The sequence below is a fragment of the Myotis davidii genome, unplaced genomic scaffold (assembly GCF_000327345.1).
Source record: "Myotis davidii unplaced genomic scaffold, ASM32734v1 scaffold827, whole genome shotgun sequence".
Classification (NCBI taxonomy): Eukaryota; Metazoa; Chordata; class Mammalia; order Chiroptera; family Vespertilionidae; genus Myotis; species Myotis davidii.
In genome coordinates this window covers 1,141,994-1,160,356 of record NW_006297815.1, presented here as the reverse complement: position 1 = coordinate 1,160,356, position 18,363 = coordinate 1,141,994, and the positions used below count along the sequence as shown (strand labels likewise).

Below are 18,363 nucleotides of genomic sequence, written 5' to 3'. Positions count from 1 at the left end.
GAGTGAGCATCAACCCAGGAGGTCATGGTTTGATTCCCCATCAGGGCACATGCCCAGGTTTCGGGCTCCATCCCCAATGTTGGGCATGCAGGAGGCAGCCAATCAATCATTCTTTCTCATTATTGGTGTTTCTATCTCTCCCTCTCTCTTCCTCTCTAATCAATAAAAATATATATATTTTTTAAAAAAATAAAAGAACAAAGGAAGAATCAATACTGGGTATAAATTTTCAATCTCTGGGTATAAATTTTCACATGTACTAATGTGAAATTTCTGTTTAAAGATATTTATGTAAATAAAAAGGAAGATGTTTTAAAGCAGATAGGATGTGGTATTTGAGTTAAAAAAAATCTTATTCTTTAAGCCACCTGCAGACAGGTATTCTTTTACCTGCAGCCAAATGAATCTTCCATGATTGCAGCTGGTTTCATGGGTAAGAGAGTGGACTCTGGAGCCAGACTGCCTGGGTGCAAAGTGGGGCTCAGCCATGTGCCTGCTGTGTGACTTGGGGAAGTCACTTCCCCTTTCTGAGCCCTCGTTTAATCATCTGAAAACATGGCAGCTACATGCATCTTGTTTTATTTAGAACACAGAGGTTTCAGAGCCTTGAGTGAGCCCTCAGTTGTGGCACATTCTCATTTGTTGCAAAGGCCCCTCTTTTGTTGTATTTATTCATTTAGTCCCTTTTATCTCCATTTCTCATTCCCGTCTTTCCCAGAACAGCCACTCTGATGTGTTTACTGTGTTGTTCTTCATTTGTTTATGGTCTTGCAAAATGTTTGGTCACATGTGTGTGATTTTAATTTGCATTATGGTATTTACACAATGGAGATGTATCCTGTATCTCTTTCCGGCTATTTTTTCAATCACAACTATGTTTTATGAGCTCCATTTATATAACAATATTTGCTCCTAAAAGCAGAGTAGTGCTCCGTGGTGTGCACCCGTCCCACTTTCCCTTCCCTTTCGCTAGTGATCACACCCATGTGGCTACCAACTCGCACACCACTGAGAATGCGGCTGTGAACATTGTCACATCACATGCGTCCTCTCAGGGTCCTTTGTCAGAATCTCTTTAACATTTACATTCAGGAGCAAAACTGCTGAGTGGCAGGGTATGTGCACATTTAATCTGATTAAATATCTGCAGGACGCCCTTAAGAAAGACCGACCCAGTTTCCCCTTTCTCCAGCAGTGCTCAGAGTTCCAATGGCCCTCATTCCTGCCAATACTTGGCATTATCCAGCTCTCTCATTTTTTGCCAGTCTCATCAAAGTCAATCTCATTGTTGTTTCAATTTGCATTTTTCTGGGCATTAATGACTTTAAGCATCTCTTCAAATGCTTTAAAAAAAAGTTTAGCCTGGCCAGCATGGCTCAGTTGTTGAGTGTTGACCTACAAGTCAGGAGGTCACATTTCAATTCCTGGTGAGGGCACATGACCGGGTTGTGGGCTCGATCCCTAATGTGGAGCATGCAGGAGGCCGCCGATCAGCGATTCTCTCTCATCATTGATGTTCCTATCTCTCTCTCCCTCTCCTTCCTCTTTGAAATCAGCAAGAATATATATTTTTAAAGGGTTTAATGAAACCCTATTTCATAAAACTGTTTTGAGAGGTGGAGATGGTGTATGGAAAGTGTTTAACTCTGCTTAATATATAGTAAATTCTCAATAAGTGCTATTTTTTAAGTATCATGGTTTGACTTAGTTACTTTTCAGTTGTTGTTATTATTATTGTTACTATTATTAAAATACTGGGCACATAACAGGTGCTCAATCGTGCCTTCCCTTTGCCTGCCCTGACACCCTGTGGATATCCCCACTCACTCCTCCACCTGCAGGCTGGCCCCGCCCTTTTCCACAGCCTCACCTGTGTTCTCGTCCTCCTCACCGAAGAGGTTCTTGAGGATGGCGCTGGCGATGGGCAGCATCATGGCGGTGGAGGCAGTGTTGCTCAGCCACATGGACAGGAAGGCGGTGCTCACCATCATTCCAAAGATGAGCCTGGGGATGGAGGGAGTTAGAGGTGGTGCTGGAACTGGGGTCCAGGAGGTCCTCTGGTCTGAGTTGGCCACATCGGAAGCACACAGCCCCCTCATTTTCCAGATGGCCCCCCTTGTATAATAAAGTTGCCTTGTTTAGCACCAAGACCCTCTATCATCTCACCCCAAACAGCCTTCCTAGCCCCCCTTCCCTTCCCCACTGACTCAGATTTCTTCTAGATTATTGATTCTGTGTTGTTATGTTTCTCTTAATCCTCACCCGAGGATATTTTTTCCATTGATTTCTAGAGAGTGGAAGGGGGGGAGGAGTGGGGCGGGGAGAGAGAGAGAAACATTGACATGAGAGAGACATAGTGATTGGGTGCCTCCCGGGGCTGGGGAACCCAAAACTGAGGTACATGCCCTTGACCAGGAATCGAACCCGAGACCTTTAGGTCTGAGGGCCGACACTCTAACCACTGAGCAAACCAGCCAGGGCTATTCTGTTTTAAAATCTATGTCTGAACTAGTGTCACATTGTCGGAACTTTACAATATGTTTGCCAGAGCCCCACCCATTCTTCAAGGTCAAATGTAAGCTCCTCCATGACATGACCCCTACCTCTCTAGTGGGCTCCCACAGCACGTGTGTTTCTTGGGTATCAAATTCCATGACATATGGAATCTCTCCCCAGGACTGCAGTTCCTCCAGGAGGAAACACAGCTTCAGAGCCTAGCAGAGTGCTAGGCCCAAAGCAGATGCTAAAAACTTACATGTTACCCAGAATCTTCTTCACTCTCACCCTTCCACCACCCCCATCACAAAAAGAGCTCTCACATCCTGTCCATCTCCACTGCCACCACCTAGTCCACGCTGTTACCATCTCTGGTCTGGACCCCCAGCACAGTCTCCTAAGTGGGCCGCATCCACCTTCTCACTGATCATCGGCTCTCCACTTGGCAGCCAGGAGGGATTTTTTTAAAAAATGCAAATTTCATCATGTCCCTCCCCAGCTTAGATAATTTTAAAATAGAGTTTCATAATCAGGGTGGGGCCATGGATATCATTCAAGATGGAAAGGAGGGAGAAAAATCCATCTTTATTTTGCTAACATCTAATAGAAATTTTTCCATCTGTGATAAACAGAGGCCACAAAGTTCTGCGGTATTAGAAGTACCTGGGACTTGGTTACCAATGAAGACCACGGGTACTTTCATATGGCATTACTGTATAACAGATGCACCATCTGGGAATATCATTGACACTCAAAACTGCCTCCAAACGACAGCGGTTGCCTCACCCCTGCCCGGTGTGGCTCAGTTGTTGGCTCATTCAGTATATCAAAAGGTGGCGGGTTCAGTTCCCGATCAGGGCACACACCCAGGTTGTGGGTTCCATCCCTCATTGGGGCACATGCAGGAGGCAAACTGTGAGTGTGAGGACACGAAAAGGCCTCTTTTTCTGTGAGGTAGCCTTCCACAATCTAGAAAAGCTCCCCACGACTGTTAGCTCCTCTGATTCACACAGCCCCTCTATTCAAACTGCAAGACAAGATAGTTACTTTCAAGGCTATGTTCTCGCATACCCCTCCTCCCTGCTATTTCTACAACTCAGGGGTAATTTGCATCAAGAAGTCTCTAGTTAGTAGACAGTTCCCTTCCCCCTTCCTCTTCAAACGAGCCTCTTTTGATCTCTTCATAACTTTTACTCTAAGCATGTTTTACAGGTTTGGGAAAAATACTGATAAGACACTTCCCTGGGACCTCTGCGCAGAATGTCTCCTGAAGAACAAACAAATTACAACCCCCCTGATATCTGCTCAACTCCGGCCCAGGATTCCCCTCCCTTCCTTGTTGTTTAGCAGCAGCCAGGGCTTAAAAGGGGACGCCACTTTTGTTTTCTGTATTGATTAGCAATGCACTGGCCCTTTACCTTTCAGGGAAAGTAAAATAAACTTTCTCTTTGCATCTATCTCTTCTTTCAGTTGTGAATTCTTTCACAGCCCAAGTCACCAGCCCCAAACCGAACACAACTCATCTATGTTTCTCTCTCTCCCTCTCTCTCTCTCTCTCTCTTTCTCTCTCTCCCTCCCTCCCTCCCTCTCTAAAAATCAATTTAAAAAAAGAAAAGAAAAACAAAACTACAGTTGTCAGGACAGTAGATATATCCTATCATTTTTACTGGAAAGAGGTACATACTTATGATATTATATCATGGATTTATGTGTTTTAAAAAAGTATTTGGATGACTGTCTTTTGCTGTAATTGTTGTGCTTATTGTTGTTTTAAAGCCCATGTGTTGTGCTTTATGATTTAAAAACATTATTCCCAAAGGAATACTTAAGATTCACCAAATTGGAGGGGGGGAAAAAAAAGCAAAGAACAACAATGGCCCTATTTGAAAGGCCACTCAATCCTCTTAGAATAAAAATTCAAATCCGAGCCAGGGGCTGAGGGCCTGCCTGCAGGAACAGACCTGCCTCCTGCTTCTCTAAGGCCATTTCTCCCCATTCCCCACCCTCCCTTCTCCTTGGCTGGGAAATCACCAAACTGGGATGCTTCATGGGCAGTGTTTGCTGTGCACGTCTCGGCTATTATATCGTCATTTTACAGGCAGAGAAAGGTTCAGCCCTTCCCCAGAGCAGGAAAGGTGGGATTCATACGGCTAAACGGCCCCTTCTAAAACCACTGACCACAGATCCCGGGGATGGAGCCTGGGAACCAGCATTTCAACCGATTTCCCAGTGGTTCTTAGGCACTTTTGAAAATTCTCACTGTGTCTGCCACACAGAGGGGCTCATTAAACATAGGAGGAATGAATAAGTAAGTGGAAGGCGGGACATGCGTTTGTTAGCCTGGATGAGCAACAAGGAAGAGTAAATCTGGGCTCCAAGAGATGTGGTCCCTCTAACGCCCCACCTTTGGGCTGGACCCGTTACCTGGCCTTACCAGACCGGCCGGACCCCCACAAATGTGAGGATCTTGAGGGCGATTCTCCGGTGCAGGTTCCACTCCTCGATGGCGCTGGCCATGATCAGACCACTGAGGAAGAGGAAGTTGGTGTCCACGAAGTACTGGGGGCAGACGTCTTTGGACTTCAGGATACCCAGGAAGGGGAAGAGGATGATGGGCAGCAGGGCTGTCACCGACAGGGGCAGCGCCTCCGTGCACCAGTACACGGCCATGAGCAGGATGACAAACAGGCAGCGGCCTTCCTGCAAAGGGGAGGGGGATGCAGGCTCAGCACAGCTCAGGGGCAGGGGAGGAGGTCCTGCAGCAGGCCCATCGGACACATTCCATGGGGAGGCAGAGGAGAGGGTACGTGCCCAAGCGGGTGGTGTCACCTGTCTGAGCCTCATTCTGCTCAACTCTAGAACAGGGAAGCCATATCTGTCCAGTTTAGAGGACTGTTTGAGGGTTCTGTGAAATACCCCGTTGACTTAAAAGTAGACCCTGAGACGAGCATGAGACCGAAAACACTTGCCTTAATAGGGGATCTCAGAAAGTTCCAGCAGGGTGTGGCGAAGTGAAACAGAGAAGGAAGCCAATGCGAAGTGTTAATGAGGTTACCGCTGTGGGCAGCCGGGGCCAAGCCTGATGGGGACTCTGGGGGATGGTGTAGATCATGCCTCCTGGTTGTCCCCCTGAGGGGCAAAGAAGTTGGGCTATTCACCTGCCCATTCCCTGGTCATCACTGACTGAGGGCTGCTCTTGGGAGCATTGCTGCCCCACCCTTCCAGCCTGCCCCATGTGCAGCTGGAGGGCCTCGTGCTGAGCAGCTCAGGGGCAGTGAGAAGCTATGAGCATGCGTAGAATGGGGAGTGTCAATGGGGATGTGGAGGGAGCATCAGTAGCATCTCTACCTGGCAGGCAGCACGATGCCCGACACTTAGTACACACTCCGTCCATAATAGTAATAATGGCAAGGACTTTGTTGTGCCCTGTTTGTTGGGAATAAAATTGGTATAGCCACCATAGAAAACAGGATGGTAGCTCCTCAAAAAATGAAAAAGAATTACCATATGACCCAGCATCTCCACCTCTGGGTATTATACCCCTAAGAACTGAAAGCAGGAGCTCAAAGAGTATTTGTACACCCATGGTCACAGCAGCATTGTTCACAAAAGCTAAAATGTGGAGGCAACCCAAGCATCCATTGACAGATGAACAAGAAAACTGTGAGGTATACAGTATACATGTATACAATGGAATATTATTCAGTCATAAAAAGGCAGGAAATTCTGACACATGTACAACATGGATAAACCTTGAAGAGATTATGCTAAGCGAAATAAGCCAGCCACAAAAAGAGGAATATTGTACAATTCCACTTATATGAGGTACCTAGAGTTGTCAAACTCACAGAGACAGAAGGTAGATTAGGGGAGAAGGTAGAGTCACAAACTCATCAGATCCTGTTCCTGTGAATTTTAACTTCTGGAGTTCAGAGGCTGCAGGAGGTGTCTGACCTGTAAGGCTCTCTCTCTGAGTCAGCACTTTGCCTCCTGACCACCCTGCTCTGTCCAGAGGTTCCACTTCAAGAAGGTGGCCCAAGGTAGGTGGAGTCCTGGCCCCGGTGAAACATTTCTCGGCTTCCCAGACTACCCCTCCCTCGGCCCTCAGAAGTTGGCATGACTCAGCTGAAACTCCCAGGGGCGGGTACGCCTAAAGGAGGCTGTTCCCGAGAGGACGGGGCCCGAAGCAAGAAGCCTGGTCCTAATTTTAAAGGCCAGGTTTGAGGACTTGGTGTCCAGTGATGGCTGAAGTACAAGGGAAGAGAGCGCCAAGGACGTGTCCACGGCTGAGCTGCCCAGAGGCAGTAGCTTCAGGCCACGTGGAGCTATTCAAGTTTAAATCCATCCACTTCAATGAAACTTAGATTCCAGTTTCTCAGCCACACCAGCCGCAATTCAAGAGCTCAGTAGCCACATGAGACTCGTGTCTCCCATTCTGGACAGAGAATGCCGGCCTTGTCGCAGAAAGTCCTGGGGACAGAGCTGCTCCAGAGAATCCGGGCCTCGGGGCCAGGAAGCCTGGGCGTAGCCGTTTTGCTACTGAGTTTTTGTGGCAAGTCACCGACCCTCTGAGCTTGAGTTTGTTCATCTGAAAATGGAGAATAATCATCTGGGGTTGTCTACATCACAGAGAATCCCACTGAAATAATTTCTTTTTTTTTATTTTTAATCTCATGGAGAAATATCTATTCGGTAGTGTCTCCAACTTCATAACACAGCTCTTCAGTGTTTATTCTTTACTTTTATTTGATGTCCCCTTTCTTCTTATTTCTCACACTGTCTTTTTGGGGGTCCCATGCTAGTCATTCGTCACAGGATTGGGGCTACTCCTCTCAGACCCGTTCTTTGTTAAAGGCAAGTGTGGGGAGAGGGGCTGGGAGGAGGCTGACAGCAGGTGCCTACCCCTCACCGCTGCTGGTCATCGCAGAGTCCCTGGTCACCAGCGCTGCCCTGGAATGTGTCTCCACTCTGAGCGTGGGGCTTACTGCGGAGACTCAGTGTGAAGACCCAAGAAGGTCACGGTCCTTTGAGGGGTCTCTTTGAGTTTTCGTGCCTCTTAGTCTGACTGAGAAAGAAAACTAGAGCCGTGTTACAATGACAAACTGATCACTGTCCGTCCTCTGTCTGCCACCCGCCTCCCAACATCCTGCATCTCACCGAGGGGCTCCGAGCCTCCTCCTCCAGTTCATCTGAATGCCGTACTGCACGGTACTCAGCGCCTCCCCTCCCCCGCGTCTTCTCCAGGCTCTGCCAGGATTAGGACGAGCTCTGGAGCTGAACAATATTTCTGGAGCAGTCTGTGTCCTGTCTGGGAGCTGCAGAGCATGCACGGCTCTTGGTTTCCTTCTGCCATTTGGTCCAAATCCCATCGCCATTGTCACTTCTTCACGCACCAGGGGTGGGACTGTGGTCCTCCCTTCTCATCAAAGATGGCGTTTTCTTCTCCCTTTGTTACCCTTGGTTGCTGCTGTCAGGCTGCTTTAGAAAAGTGGATGGAGTAGAAAAGTCTGGGTTCCACCGGCTTCCACCAGAAGCGCCTTCCAGTGAGGGCCTCAGGGGGTACTGTATGTCCTAACGTTTCTATGTGAAACAAGCACACTAGAAACAGCAAGGCTTTGGGAATCAGATAAACCTTCCACACTCTGGCTGTGTGATCCTGGGCCAGTCACTTAGCGTCCTCACCCTCAGTTTCCTTACTTGCTGTAGGCACACGATTATAGTACCTGCCTCGGAGAGTGAATTATTTCATATAAGTTAACCACTGACCCAGTGATGGACACATGAGGATGCCAAGTAAATATGAGCTATTATGTTGGATAAATTATTTTTTTAAATATATTTTTTATTGATTTCAGATAGGAAGGGAGAGGGACTGAGATAGAAATGTAAGTCATGAGAGAGAGTCATTGATTGGCTGCCTCCCGCATGGGGATCAAGCCTGCAAACCAAGTATGTGCCCTGACTAGGAATCAAACCTTGACCTCCTGGTTCATAGGTTGACGCTCAACCACTGAGCCATGCCGGCCGGGCTGGATAAATTATTATATATTAATCACATATTAATGTACTTTATTATTAATAGTTCAAGTTCTTAAATACTCTTCATAAATCTTTTTAAAAAAAAGAAAACCTTAAAATATGACAGCCAGAATGAATCTGAGATCATTTAACCCCATGGTTCTCAACAGGGGGTGATTTTGTCCGCTCCCCCCTCCCCGCTCGGGGACATGTGCCTGGGGACGTTTTTGCTGGTCATGATTAGAGGGGGGAAATCTAGTGGGTAGAGGCCAGGGATGCTACTAAACTTCCTAAAGTGCCCAGGACAGCTCCCACAGAGAATTCCTCTTTCCCAATAGTGTCAGTAGTGCCGAGGTTGAGAAATCCTGGTCTGACCTCACCCCTAGTACAATGGCTGCCAGGGAGGGCAAGTGGCTTGCGGGGGGGTCACGCCGCACGTCAGCGGTAAGGACTTTCTCTGCCTTGAAAGCTGCTGTGCCGCAGGAGTGGGCAGCAGGCCTGAGACCAGGGGAAGGCAGGTGCACAACCCTGACAATGAGCCCAACTTGAACTGTGCTCCCTGGGGGCCTCCCTGGACTTACCAGAGTCCTGGCCCTGGTTGGGAGCAAGAAAGGAAGGTTCCCACAGCCCCTGAGCAGCCCTATTCATGCAGCCCAACCCAGGCAGTTCTTTCGGGAAGCCGCATAATCCCCACTCCCCCCAAAGAAGTCCCAGCTTCTCGGTTTAGCCAGTCTATTGCCACAGGGATTAAAGTCTGCAGGCAAAGCACACGGGGGGGGGGCGGGGGGGAAGAAAATGCTTTATCAGGCGGTTAATTTTTGAGCTGGGGAATGACTTCCAGGCAGACACAAGGCATCTTTCTTCCCACTGCCCCAAGCTTGCCCCCTTCACTCACTCAGGACAGAAAGAGAACTGGTCTGATCTGGAAACTTGATCCACTACCACCACCACCCCCCACCACCCCCCAGCTCCCTGGTGGGCAGCAGCAGGCATATTTGTCAGGCACTGGGCTGCACCCAGGCTCTCGGCAGGCCCCAGTGACTCCATGCCAGGCCCTTTGGGGAGCAAGACTGGGGCCAGCTGCCCACTAGAGACTCGTGGGAAGCCCTGAACTTTGAACTCTAGAGAGGCAGAAGCCACACCTTAAACAGCTCAGTATCCCCTCACCACCCTCAGCCCAGGGCCGGTATCAGCCAGGGTCAAAGCCTCTGTCTGGAGTCACCAGGGTTGGGAGCATCATGGCTCAGGCCCCATTACTGGTGTAAGGGACCTTGGGCAGGTGGCTCCCCCGCTCGGGGCCTCAGTTTGCTCAGAGGTAACCGAGGGATGATGGCATCGCGGTCACCAGGGTGGGGCAGCTCCAGGAAGATGGCCAGCGCCGGGGAAGCAGAAGCCTTTGGGATCAGGGGACGGGGAGCTAGGAGAAGGGGGCTGCAACCTGGACCCAATGCCAAGAAGCAGAGTGCCTGGGTTCAAATCCTGCCTCTATCGCTTCCTGGAGTAAGTGACGTAATTCTGTGCCTCAGTTTCCTCTTCTGTAAAATGGAGATGGTGATCATGACGATAAGAACTTCCACCTCTGCCTGGCCGGTGGGCTCAGAGGATGAGTGTTGACCTGTGAACCAGGAGGTCACGGTTTGATGCCGGGTCAGGGCACATGCCTGGGTTGTGGGCCCGGGATGAGGCAGCTGATCAATGATTCTTTCTCATCATTGATATTTCTATCTGTCTCTCTTAAAAAAAAAACACACATTTAAAAAAGAGAGTTAAATGAGTCCAGCTGAGGCTCAGGTGACAAGGCCACTAGGAGTCACACCGTCCACCGCTCACAAGCTGCAAGCTTTGGACAGATGGTGCCCTCTCCAAACCTCTGTGTCCTCCTCCCTGAGTCAGGGTGCACATGACAGCATCTGAGGGCACTGGAGGGGCAGCAAAGGGGATGTGGATGGGCTGTTCTCTGAAAGCCTGTGATTTTGGGGGCCTCTCCCCACCCAAGCAAATCTTCCTCCTTGCCTCAGAGCAAGACCAGCACTTGCACGCACTGAGCACTTACTATGGACCAGGCATGGCTCCTATGGATCCCCTTGTTAAACCCACCCACAGCCCCGTGAGGCAGCTAGGACCGCCGTCCCCAGTTTACATGCGGCTCAGTGACCGTGGCTCAGAGAGCTTGAGTGACTTACCCACGGTCACCCTGCTCTAACAGGAATGGTAGGTGAGAACAAGAAAGCTACCTTTTCCGGAGGGCTTACCCTGGCCAGGCACCAAGCCCTGCCTTTGACCTGCACTAGCTCACCTATCAAAGGAAATGAAAGGACAGACACTCAACAGAAAAGCACCTGACAGGCCCCTTTGCGTCCCCTCTGGTCTGTTCAGTCTTGGAGAGGAGCAGAGGTGACTGTCGCGTGTGCCCACTTTCCATGGAGGGAGAAGCCAGAAACTGCGCCAGGGTGACTGAGAAGGAAATAATTGGGGCCACCCCGGAGTCCGGTCTCTGATTCCCAACCAGGGCTCCCCTACCCTGAAAACACTCTGACAAAGCAGTTCGGTGGCACCTGTATCCATTGGGGCCGAAGACTCAAGGGCAGTGGTTCTCAACCTTCTGGCCCTTTAAATACAGTTCCTCATGTTGTGACCCAACCATAAAATTATTTTCGTTGCTACTTCATAACTGTAATGTTGCTACTGTTATGAATCGTCATGTAAATATCTGATATGCAGGATGGTCTTAGGCGACCCCTGTGAAAGGGTCGTTCGACCGCCAAAGGGGTCGCGACCCACAGGTTGAGAACCGCTGCTCAAGGGGGAAAGAGGAGAAAGTAGAGAGGGTGACTTGCCGCAGAAGACCTCTGAGTCCAGTCACCCCTATCCTCCCCCCTTTCCTCTGGACTGGAGTGTGTGCGTCCGCTGGACTCATTAGCGGATGAGGTACAACGTCAAGTACAAGTTAAAGTTCTTGGAGCCATTCATTAAAAGTGTTCCCGGGGCGGCTCACATGCCACAGCTGCCCAGGCCTCACTAATCATTCCCGTGCCCAGCAGGTGGGTGGGGCTGGTGGGAGCCCCGCTGGATGCAGGAGTCCCCTGTGGCCTGGCCCAGCCCCAGGAGGACAAACAAGTTGTTCAGAAAAAGAGGTCAAAAAAAAAAAAAAAAGGCTCCTTCCCCTCTCTGGACCCCAGTGTCCCTGTCCACAGGGCATCTCAGTTCCCATCAGGAGTGGGAGGGGTGCAGTTAAAGCCCCACTCAGGGCTTCTCCACTTCCCCCCCAGTCCCCCCTCCCGGGCTCCTGACAGCCCCGCCCACGCCTTTGGGGGCCTTTCTCTGGTGGAAGTGAAGTCCAGTCCGAAGGCAGAGGCGTGGGATCTGCCTTTAAATCTCTTTAAGGCTCTTTGGCTTAGTTTCTCTGTGACCTGAGAGGTGATCAGGAGGGGCCGTCATGAGGACCCAGGAAGATCTTGGATGTTTTAACACCTGCCACACGCCCACCTCAGGACCTTTGCACTTGTAAAGTGCCCTGCCTGGTGCTCTTCCTTTGTATGTGCTCGGGGCTCCGTCCGCAACCTCCTTCAAGTTAAATGTCACCCTTCGGGTATTCATTCAGAGGGTCCCTTCCCAGGAAACCTCCTGACCCTGGAGTTGCACTATCTCGTTTCTGACTCCCGCCCCTTCTCTGTGTTTTTCCTCCCTGGCACGTATCATCACCCGACACCATAGTTCTTGTTTGTTTTCAGTGTCGCCCCCTAGAATGCCAGCCCCATAAGTGTAAGGACTTGTGAGTATTGGGACACTGCCATGTTCCCCGCGGATAGTGAATGGAGTGTCATAGGTGCTCAATTAGTTTTTGACTGGATGTGCTAACTACTTGTGGACAATGCCTGTGGCAAACACTGAAGAAATATCCGTTTGATTCTGGATTCATTCTGAAGATATTTATTAAGCATCTAGTACAGCCGTAGGCAAACTACGGCCCGCGGGCTGGATCCGGCCGTTTGAAATGAATAAAACTAAAAAAAAAAAAAAAAGACCATACCCTTTTATGTAATGATGTTTACTTGAATTTATATTAGTTCACACAAACACTCCATCCATGCTTTTGTTCCGGCTCTCTGGTCCAGTTTAAGAACCCATTGTGGCCCTGGAGTCAAAAAGTTTGCCCACCCCTGGGCTAGTATGTGTCAGGTGCTGGGGTCCGCCCTGCCCCTGATGTTTTCAATTCTCTACTGTTTATCATCACCCCGCCCCCCGCCCCCCACCACCCACTCTGGTCCAGCTGGCCCTGCTGCAGGCATCCCGGGAGCTGATATGGTTGGTTAGTAACAGGGAAGTGGCCCCTGTTCCTGAGACCTGACCTGACAAAGACTTTCCAGTGCCCACAATCCCTCACTTCTCAGGCCTCGGGGGCTCCAGGCATCAGGCCAAGAATAAGAATGGCAAGGGAACCTTCACTGAGGGTATTCTCTGAATAAGCACTATCTCATTTAACCTTCCCAGCAACTCTTCAGAATGACCTTCGTTCCATTTTATAGGAAAGGAAAGGGAAGCTCCGAGGACAAAAGAACCTACACAATAAGTGAGGTTGCCAAGAGGACTCAGTGACAAGTTCCATCCCCTATAAAGCCCTTCTGGACCCCTGGATCCATGGGCTCATTTGTAAAGCAAATAACAATATTACTACTACTACTGACAATGCCAACAGCAAACATTTACTCAGTGCCTCTTATATACCAGGCACAGACCAAAGTATTTTCGGTGTCTGAGACAATCTTCACAACACCCCATGAGGTAGGTCCTATCAGTGTCCTCATATTATAGAGGAGGAAACTGAGGCACAGAGAGGTTGAGGAGCTTGCCCAAGGTCACACAGCCAGGAAGTGGGAGAGCAAGACTGGAACCCAGGAAGTCTAGTACAGGGTTCATACGCTCACCCTTCTGCCCCTTCCCCCCCACCACCAGAAAGTTACTCTGGGCAGACCCCTTTTCCAGAGGAGGTCGAGCTCCCACAGCAGAAAAGATGAGGAGCAGGAAACCAAGCCAGGTCCCTAAGGTGGAGGGCCAGGTTAGCGGGGGTGAGATGGTCCTCTCAGAACAGGCCTCAGTCTCCCTAACACCCCAAAAGCAGGTGTTAGGCTGCAGCAGCCCCTGCCAGGCTCCACTAGGCCTGGACACCCCTAGTCTAGTCCTGGTGTGAGCACAGCAGACCACATTCCCAAGACGCACGTCTCAGTAAACTGCTTGCACTGCGGTTCTTTGGACTCTGCCAACACCCTGCTTGAGCGCCATGAGGAGCTTTGCTGAGACCTAGCCCTTTCCAGAGAAGTCCAAGGGGGCAGCAGAAAGGGGCAGGAAGTGATTGAAAGGAGCAGGAAGAGTTGTCCTTCTCTCTCTTCCTCCCCACCAGGCCCCCAGAGAAAGGTGCTAGCCAGCCCATGTGACATGGGGGGACAATCCCATCGGGGCTGTGAGTGGCAGTGAACAAGAGCTTCTCTTGTTACTTCTCTCCTGCAAGGGACAGACACCGTTCCTGCCACTACAAGCCCAGAGGGCAGAGGGGGCGGTCAGAGCTGGTCTCTGAGCCCAGCTGGGAGGCCAGGGTGGTTTGTTTTGCCTGAAACGCCCTCCGTTTCCAAATGGTCTCCACCTTGGAGGCCTTCTGCCAGGCTGTGTGCCCAGAGGCCAGCGTCTCTCTCCCAGGCCTCCGTTTCCTGGACAGGATATGGGAGCTGCCCGTGCCAGCTGCACAGCCTTGTTGGGGGATCGAGGGGTCGAACGCGTTTAGGACGGGGGTCCTCACCCTCGGCACCACTGACACCTGCGGCTGGGTAACTCTGTGATGTGGGGCTGGCCCTTTTGTTGTGGGGCGTTTAGCAGCAGCCCCAGCCTCTTCCCCCAGGTACCAGTAGACCCTCCCTCCTCCTGCCAATTGTGACCATAAAAAATGTCCCCAGACAACGGCAAAGGTCCCCTAGGGGGCAAAATGTTTGGGAACCACTGATGGAAAGCGCTTCCCAGAGCTCAGAACACAGTAGGCGATTTGTCCCTGAAGGCAGCCAACATCTGTTCAGCCCTGAGCAAGCATCATCAATTATCAGACCCACTTACAGATGAGGAACCTGAGGCATAGAGGGGTTAAGCAACCGGCCTAAGGTCACACCGCGTGCTACGAAGCCAGAGTTTGAACCCAAGCAGCCAAACCCAAGCTCCTGTTCATCATGCTTAAGCCCCCCTGTTAGTCCCTGTCTTCCGAGAACTCCCCACGGCTTCCAAAGAGCGTCAGCATGACATGTCTCCCCCCTGAGAAGCCTTCCCGGAGGTCCCCCGCCCCATCCAGCCTCCACTGAAGCGTGGAGCATGGGCTTCCCACAAGGCAGACCTCGGCTCCGGTGCCAGCCCCACCGCTCATTCAGTGGCTGTGAGGCGCTAGGCAAGTGGCTTCATCTCTGAGTCTCAGCCTCCTCACCTGTAAAATGGGTCCCTCACCCCTGTGTCCACAACATGGCTGAGAGCACGTATTCTAGAGCTAGGGTGTCAGGGTTTGAATCCCAGCTCTGCCACTATCAAGCTCTGTCAGTAACCCACTCTGTGCCTCAGTTTCCTCACCTGTGGATGTGGATAATAACAGCGCTGGCCCCACAGAGCCGCGGTGAGCATAAGTGAGCCAGCAAGCAGATCTCCGGTGCTTTGAACCCTGCCCAACACTTCATAAGCGCTAGAGAGGTGTTGACTGTGGCTCTTGGGGGAAGAGGAGGGGGCATGAATAAGGCATGTGGCCCAGGACACCAACAAACTTGAATTCACTTCCTGCAGCTTCCCAGGGACCAGCACATTCCTACAGGAGAGCTTGATTCTGCTGGAATGAAATTCCTTTTTTAGCCCAGACTGCTGATGAGGATCCCCGACGGGGAGCCGAGCCGAGCCAAGGGGACGGGGCAGTGGGCTGGCTGGCAGGGGCACGCTGGCCTCCCCAGCCCTTTCCCAGTGTCTCTATCCAGCTGGGAGCGCTGTTCTGTTCTGGGTGTCAGTGCCCGCTCCCCCCGGCACCGGTTCATTCCCATGGACCACCTTTCCCCCTGCGAATTCCAGGGACAAGCAGACAGAGCCAGGATCCCGGTGCTCCTATTTTGCAGATAGTAGCAGCCGCCGCCATTTTTTATTGAGCACCTGCTGGGCATCGGGCACTACCCTATCTGCCCACTTTGCAGCAGGGAAATGAGGCTCGGGACGGGCAATGGCTTGCCGGAAGGCAGTGTGGCTTTGTGTCTCTTCCGGGGGACTTCAGCTGGAGAGAGTGGTTCGGGCACACGTGTGTGACGTGTCGAGCTTAGCTAGGGTGCTGACTTCGTGTTTTCAGTGTCTGGGGGTGTCAGAAAATGCTACTCATCAGTCCAGAGGGCACTGTCCCATTGAGTCCGGTCAGGAAACATGATCTTGGTCCCTGCGGCATCCCGGGGAATCACGTTGGCCTGTTTACACGCCTGGCAGGAGCTCTGAGAAAGTGGAAAGTTGGCAGGAGCTCAGAGGAGCCGCTCCAAGGCCAAGGGGTCTGTGTGAGCGATGGGTCCCAGCATGGTGGGGGCACAGGTGAGGGTTGTGGGACCACCTGGCTTTGGAGACTGGGAAAGGCCCCCTACCTTCCGGGCTTCGGTCCTCCCAGCTGAAAAACGAAAGGGCTGGAAACATTGGTTCCAGCTCAGAGCTCCCGTATGAATTGATAGTCATCTAAGGTTTTAAAAAGTGCATGTCGCTACCTGGGTTCAAGTTCAAATTCATTCCTTCACTTATTTCCTGAATGCCTACTCTGGGTCAGATGCTGTCCCAGGCTCTGGGGATGCTGCGGGGAACATGACAGGCCTGGGCCCTGCCCTTAAATTGCTCACAGCCAAGTGGAGAAGGCAGACAATGAACAAATAACAATCATTTCTGATTGGGATGAGCCACGAAGGGAATAAAACAGGAGGCTGTTTTAAAAAGAGTTTTGTGGGTAAGTGTTCTTGAGAAGAGAGCCCTTCTCAGAGGAAGTACCATTGGAGCTGAGACCTGAATGACCCGAAGGATCCAGCTCATGACGGGCAAACGGCAAATGCAAAGGCCCTGAGGCAGCAGCAAGCTTGGCAGGCTGGAAGAACCGAGAGAACTCAGAGCTATTCTCCTGGTTTTACAGGTCAGAAGCCTGAGTCCTTCTCACTGGGCTGAAGTGGGTTCCTTCTGGAGGCTCTGGAAGAGATCGTCCTGGCCTTCCAGCTCTAGAGGCTGCCTTCCTTCCGACGCTGACCTCTATGCCGCCCTCTTGTACCGGTTATGGGGGGTCCACCCGGATAATCAGAATAAGCTTCACATTGATTGGTTGCCTCCCATACATGCCCTGACTAGGGCCAGGGAATGAATTTGCAACTCAGGTACGTGCCTTTGACCAGGAATTGAACCCAAGATCCTTAGAGGCACTGGCTGATGCCCTAACCACTGAGAAACACCGGTCAGGGCAACATATACTTTTTTTTTTTTTCCAGAAAGGAAGGGAGAGGGAGAGAGAGATAGAAATATCAATGATGACAGAGAATCATTGAGCTGCTGCCTCCTGCACGCCCACTCATAGAAGGACAGTAAAGAACATCAAGGTTACTCCCTTTCTGAGTCTTCCTTCAATTTCCCTCCAAAAAAAGTCTCAGTTTGGTACTAGCTTGTATTGATCACTTCCCTCCCTTTGTAACAAAGAACGGGCAGGTCTCAGGCCCTCAGCTTCAAGCAGGCTGTGTGGAGCTGTGTGGAGCCAGAATTAACCAGCACAGTATTTACTTATGCACTGCTTGTTTTCTTCTGTTAGTCATTCATGATCCTTATTTTACATACATGATCCCGTAATAACGTATTTTTTCTAAGTCATTGTATTTATGTTTGTTTTTAAGGTGGGGCAGTAAGGCATTAACATAAAAAATAGGGAAGTGATAGGAATGGGTAATTAAGTGGTCAGAGGATCTGGCAAAAATGTTGTGAGTGGCATTTGGGTGATGGAAACCAAATCAGACCCCACACCATGTTGCGGGTACATGTGGACAAATTCCCTGTCCGAGCTCTCCGGGATGACACAAGTTAAAAACACGAGGCAGTGTCTGGCCAGAAGGTGCTCGATCCGCACGGCTGGGCTTGTTGTTTTCTTGTTGTTTCCAGGGAAATATTTTTAGGGGAAGGCTGAAGGGCGTCTCAGAACCCCGGCCACCCTGTCCGCCAAAACCTAGGACCATGAGAAGAGGAGAACTGACTGAAGTAATATTTAGTAGCTGTGTGACTTCAGGAACATTCCCTAACTTCTCTGTGCTTCACTCTCCTCATTTGTAAAAATGAGGATAATCATTATTCCTGCTTCTTATGGCTTATGGGAAGAGTAAATGAAATAAAATGTGAAAGGCATGTAAAATAGCATAAGATAAAAGGGGAAAAATCAGAAGTTATTATTATTATTATTATTATTAGGGAAAGGGGGCAAGATTTCTCTGCAAACACACGGGGCTGCTATTTATTTGCAAGCCTGCGTTAACAGTCTCATCTGTCCCTGCTCGCTGTCCAAGGCCAGTCCCCAAACCTCCACTGCCTGGATGGCCATTTTTGGAAAGCGCTCTTCATAGCGAGAGCCGGAACCCTAATGGCACATTCCAGAAGTGCATCCCACTCGTTTTGTCCCTGCTGACAGCGTTTGGAGCCAGGAAGACATAATGTGAGAATTGTTCCTCCCCCACCCACCTGCCCTTCAGATTAACCCCAGCCTCCCTTGAAGACCAGCTCACCAGGCACCAGGGGACAGGTGCATGAGAACCAACCCATTCGGCCAATCAGACTCCTAGGACCTCAGAGCCACAG

General features: G+C 50.6%; 1 protein-coding gene across 1 annotated transcript in view; it reads right to left on the bottom strand.

Annotated features, from left to right (window-relative positions):
- SLC13A3 (solute carrier family 13 (sodium-dependent dicarboxylate transporter), member 3) overlaps positions 1-18,363 on the bottom strand; it is a 65,548-nt gene that overhangs the window by 37,459 nt on the left and 9,726 nt on the right. Inside the window, exons 2-3 of the mRNA XM_015570362.1 lie at positions 4,931-5,196; positions 1,871-2,004 (exon numbers count right to left, since the gene is read on the bottom strand). Coding sequence (XP_015425848.1) covers positions 1,871-2,004; positions 4,931-5,196 — 400 coding nt within the window. The remainder of the gene's footprint in view (positions 1-1,870; positions 2,005-4,930; positions 5,197-18,363) is intronic.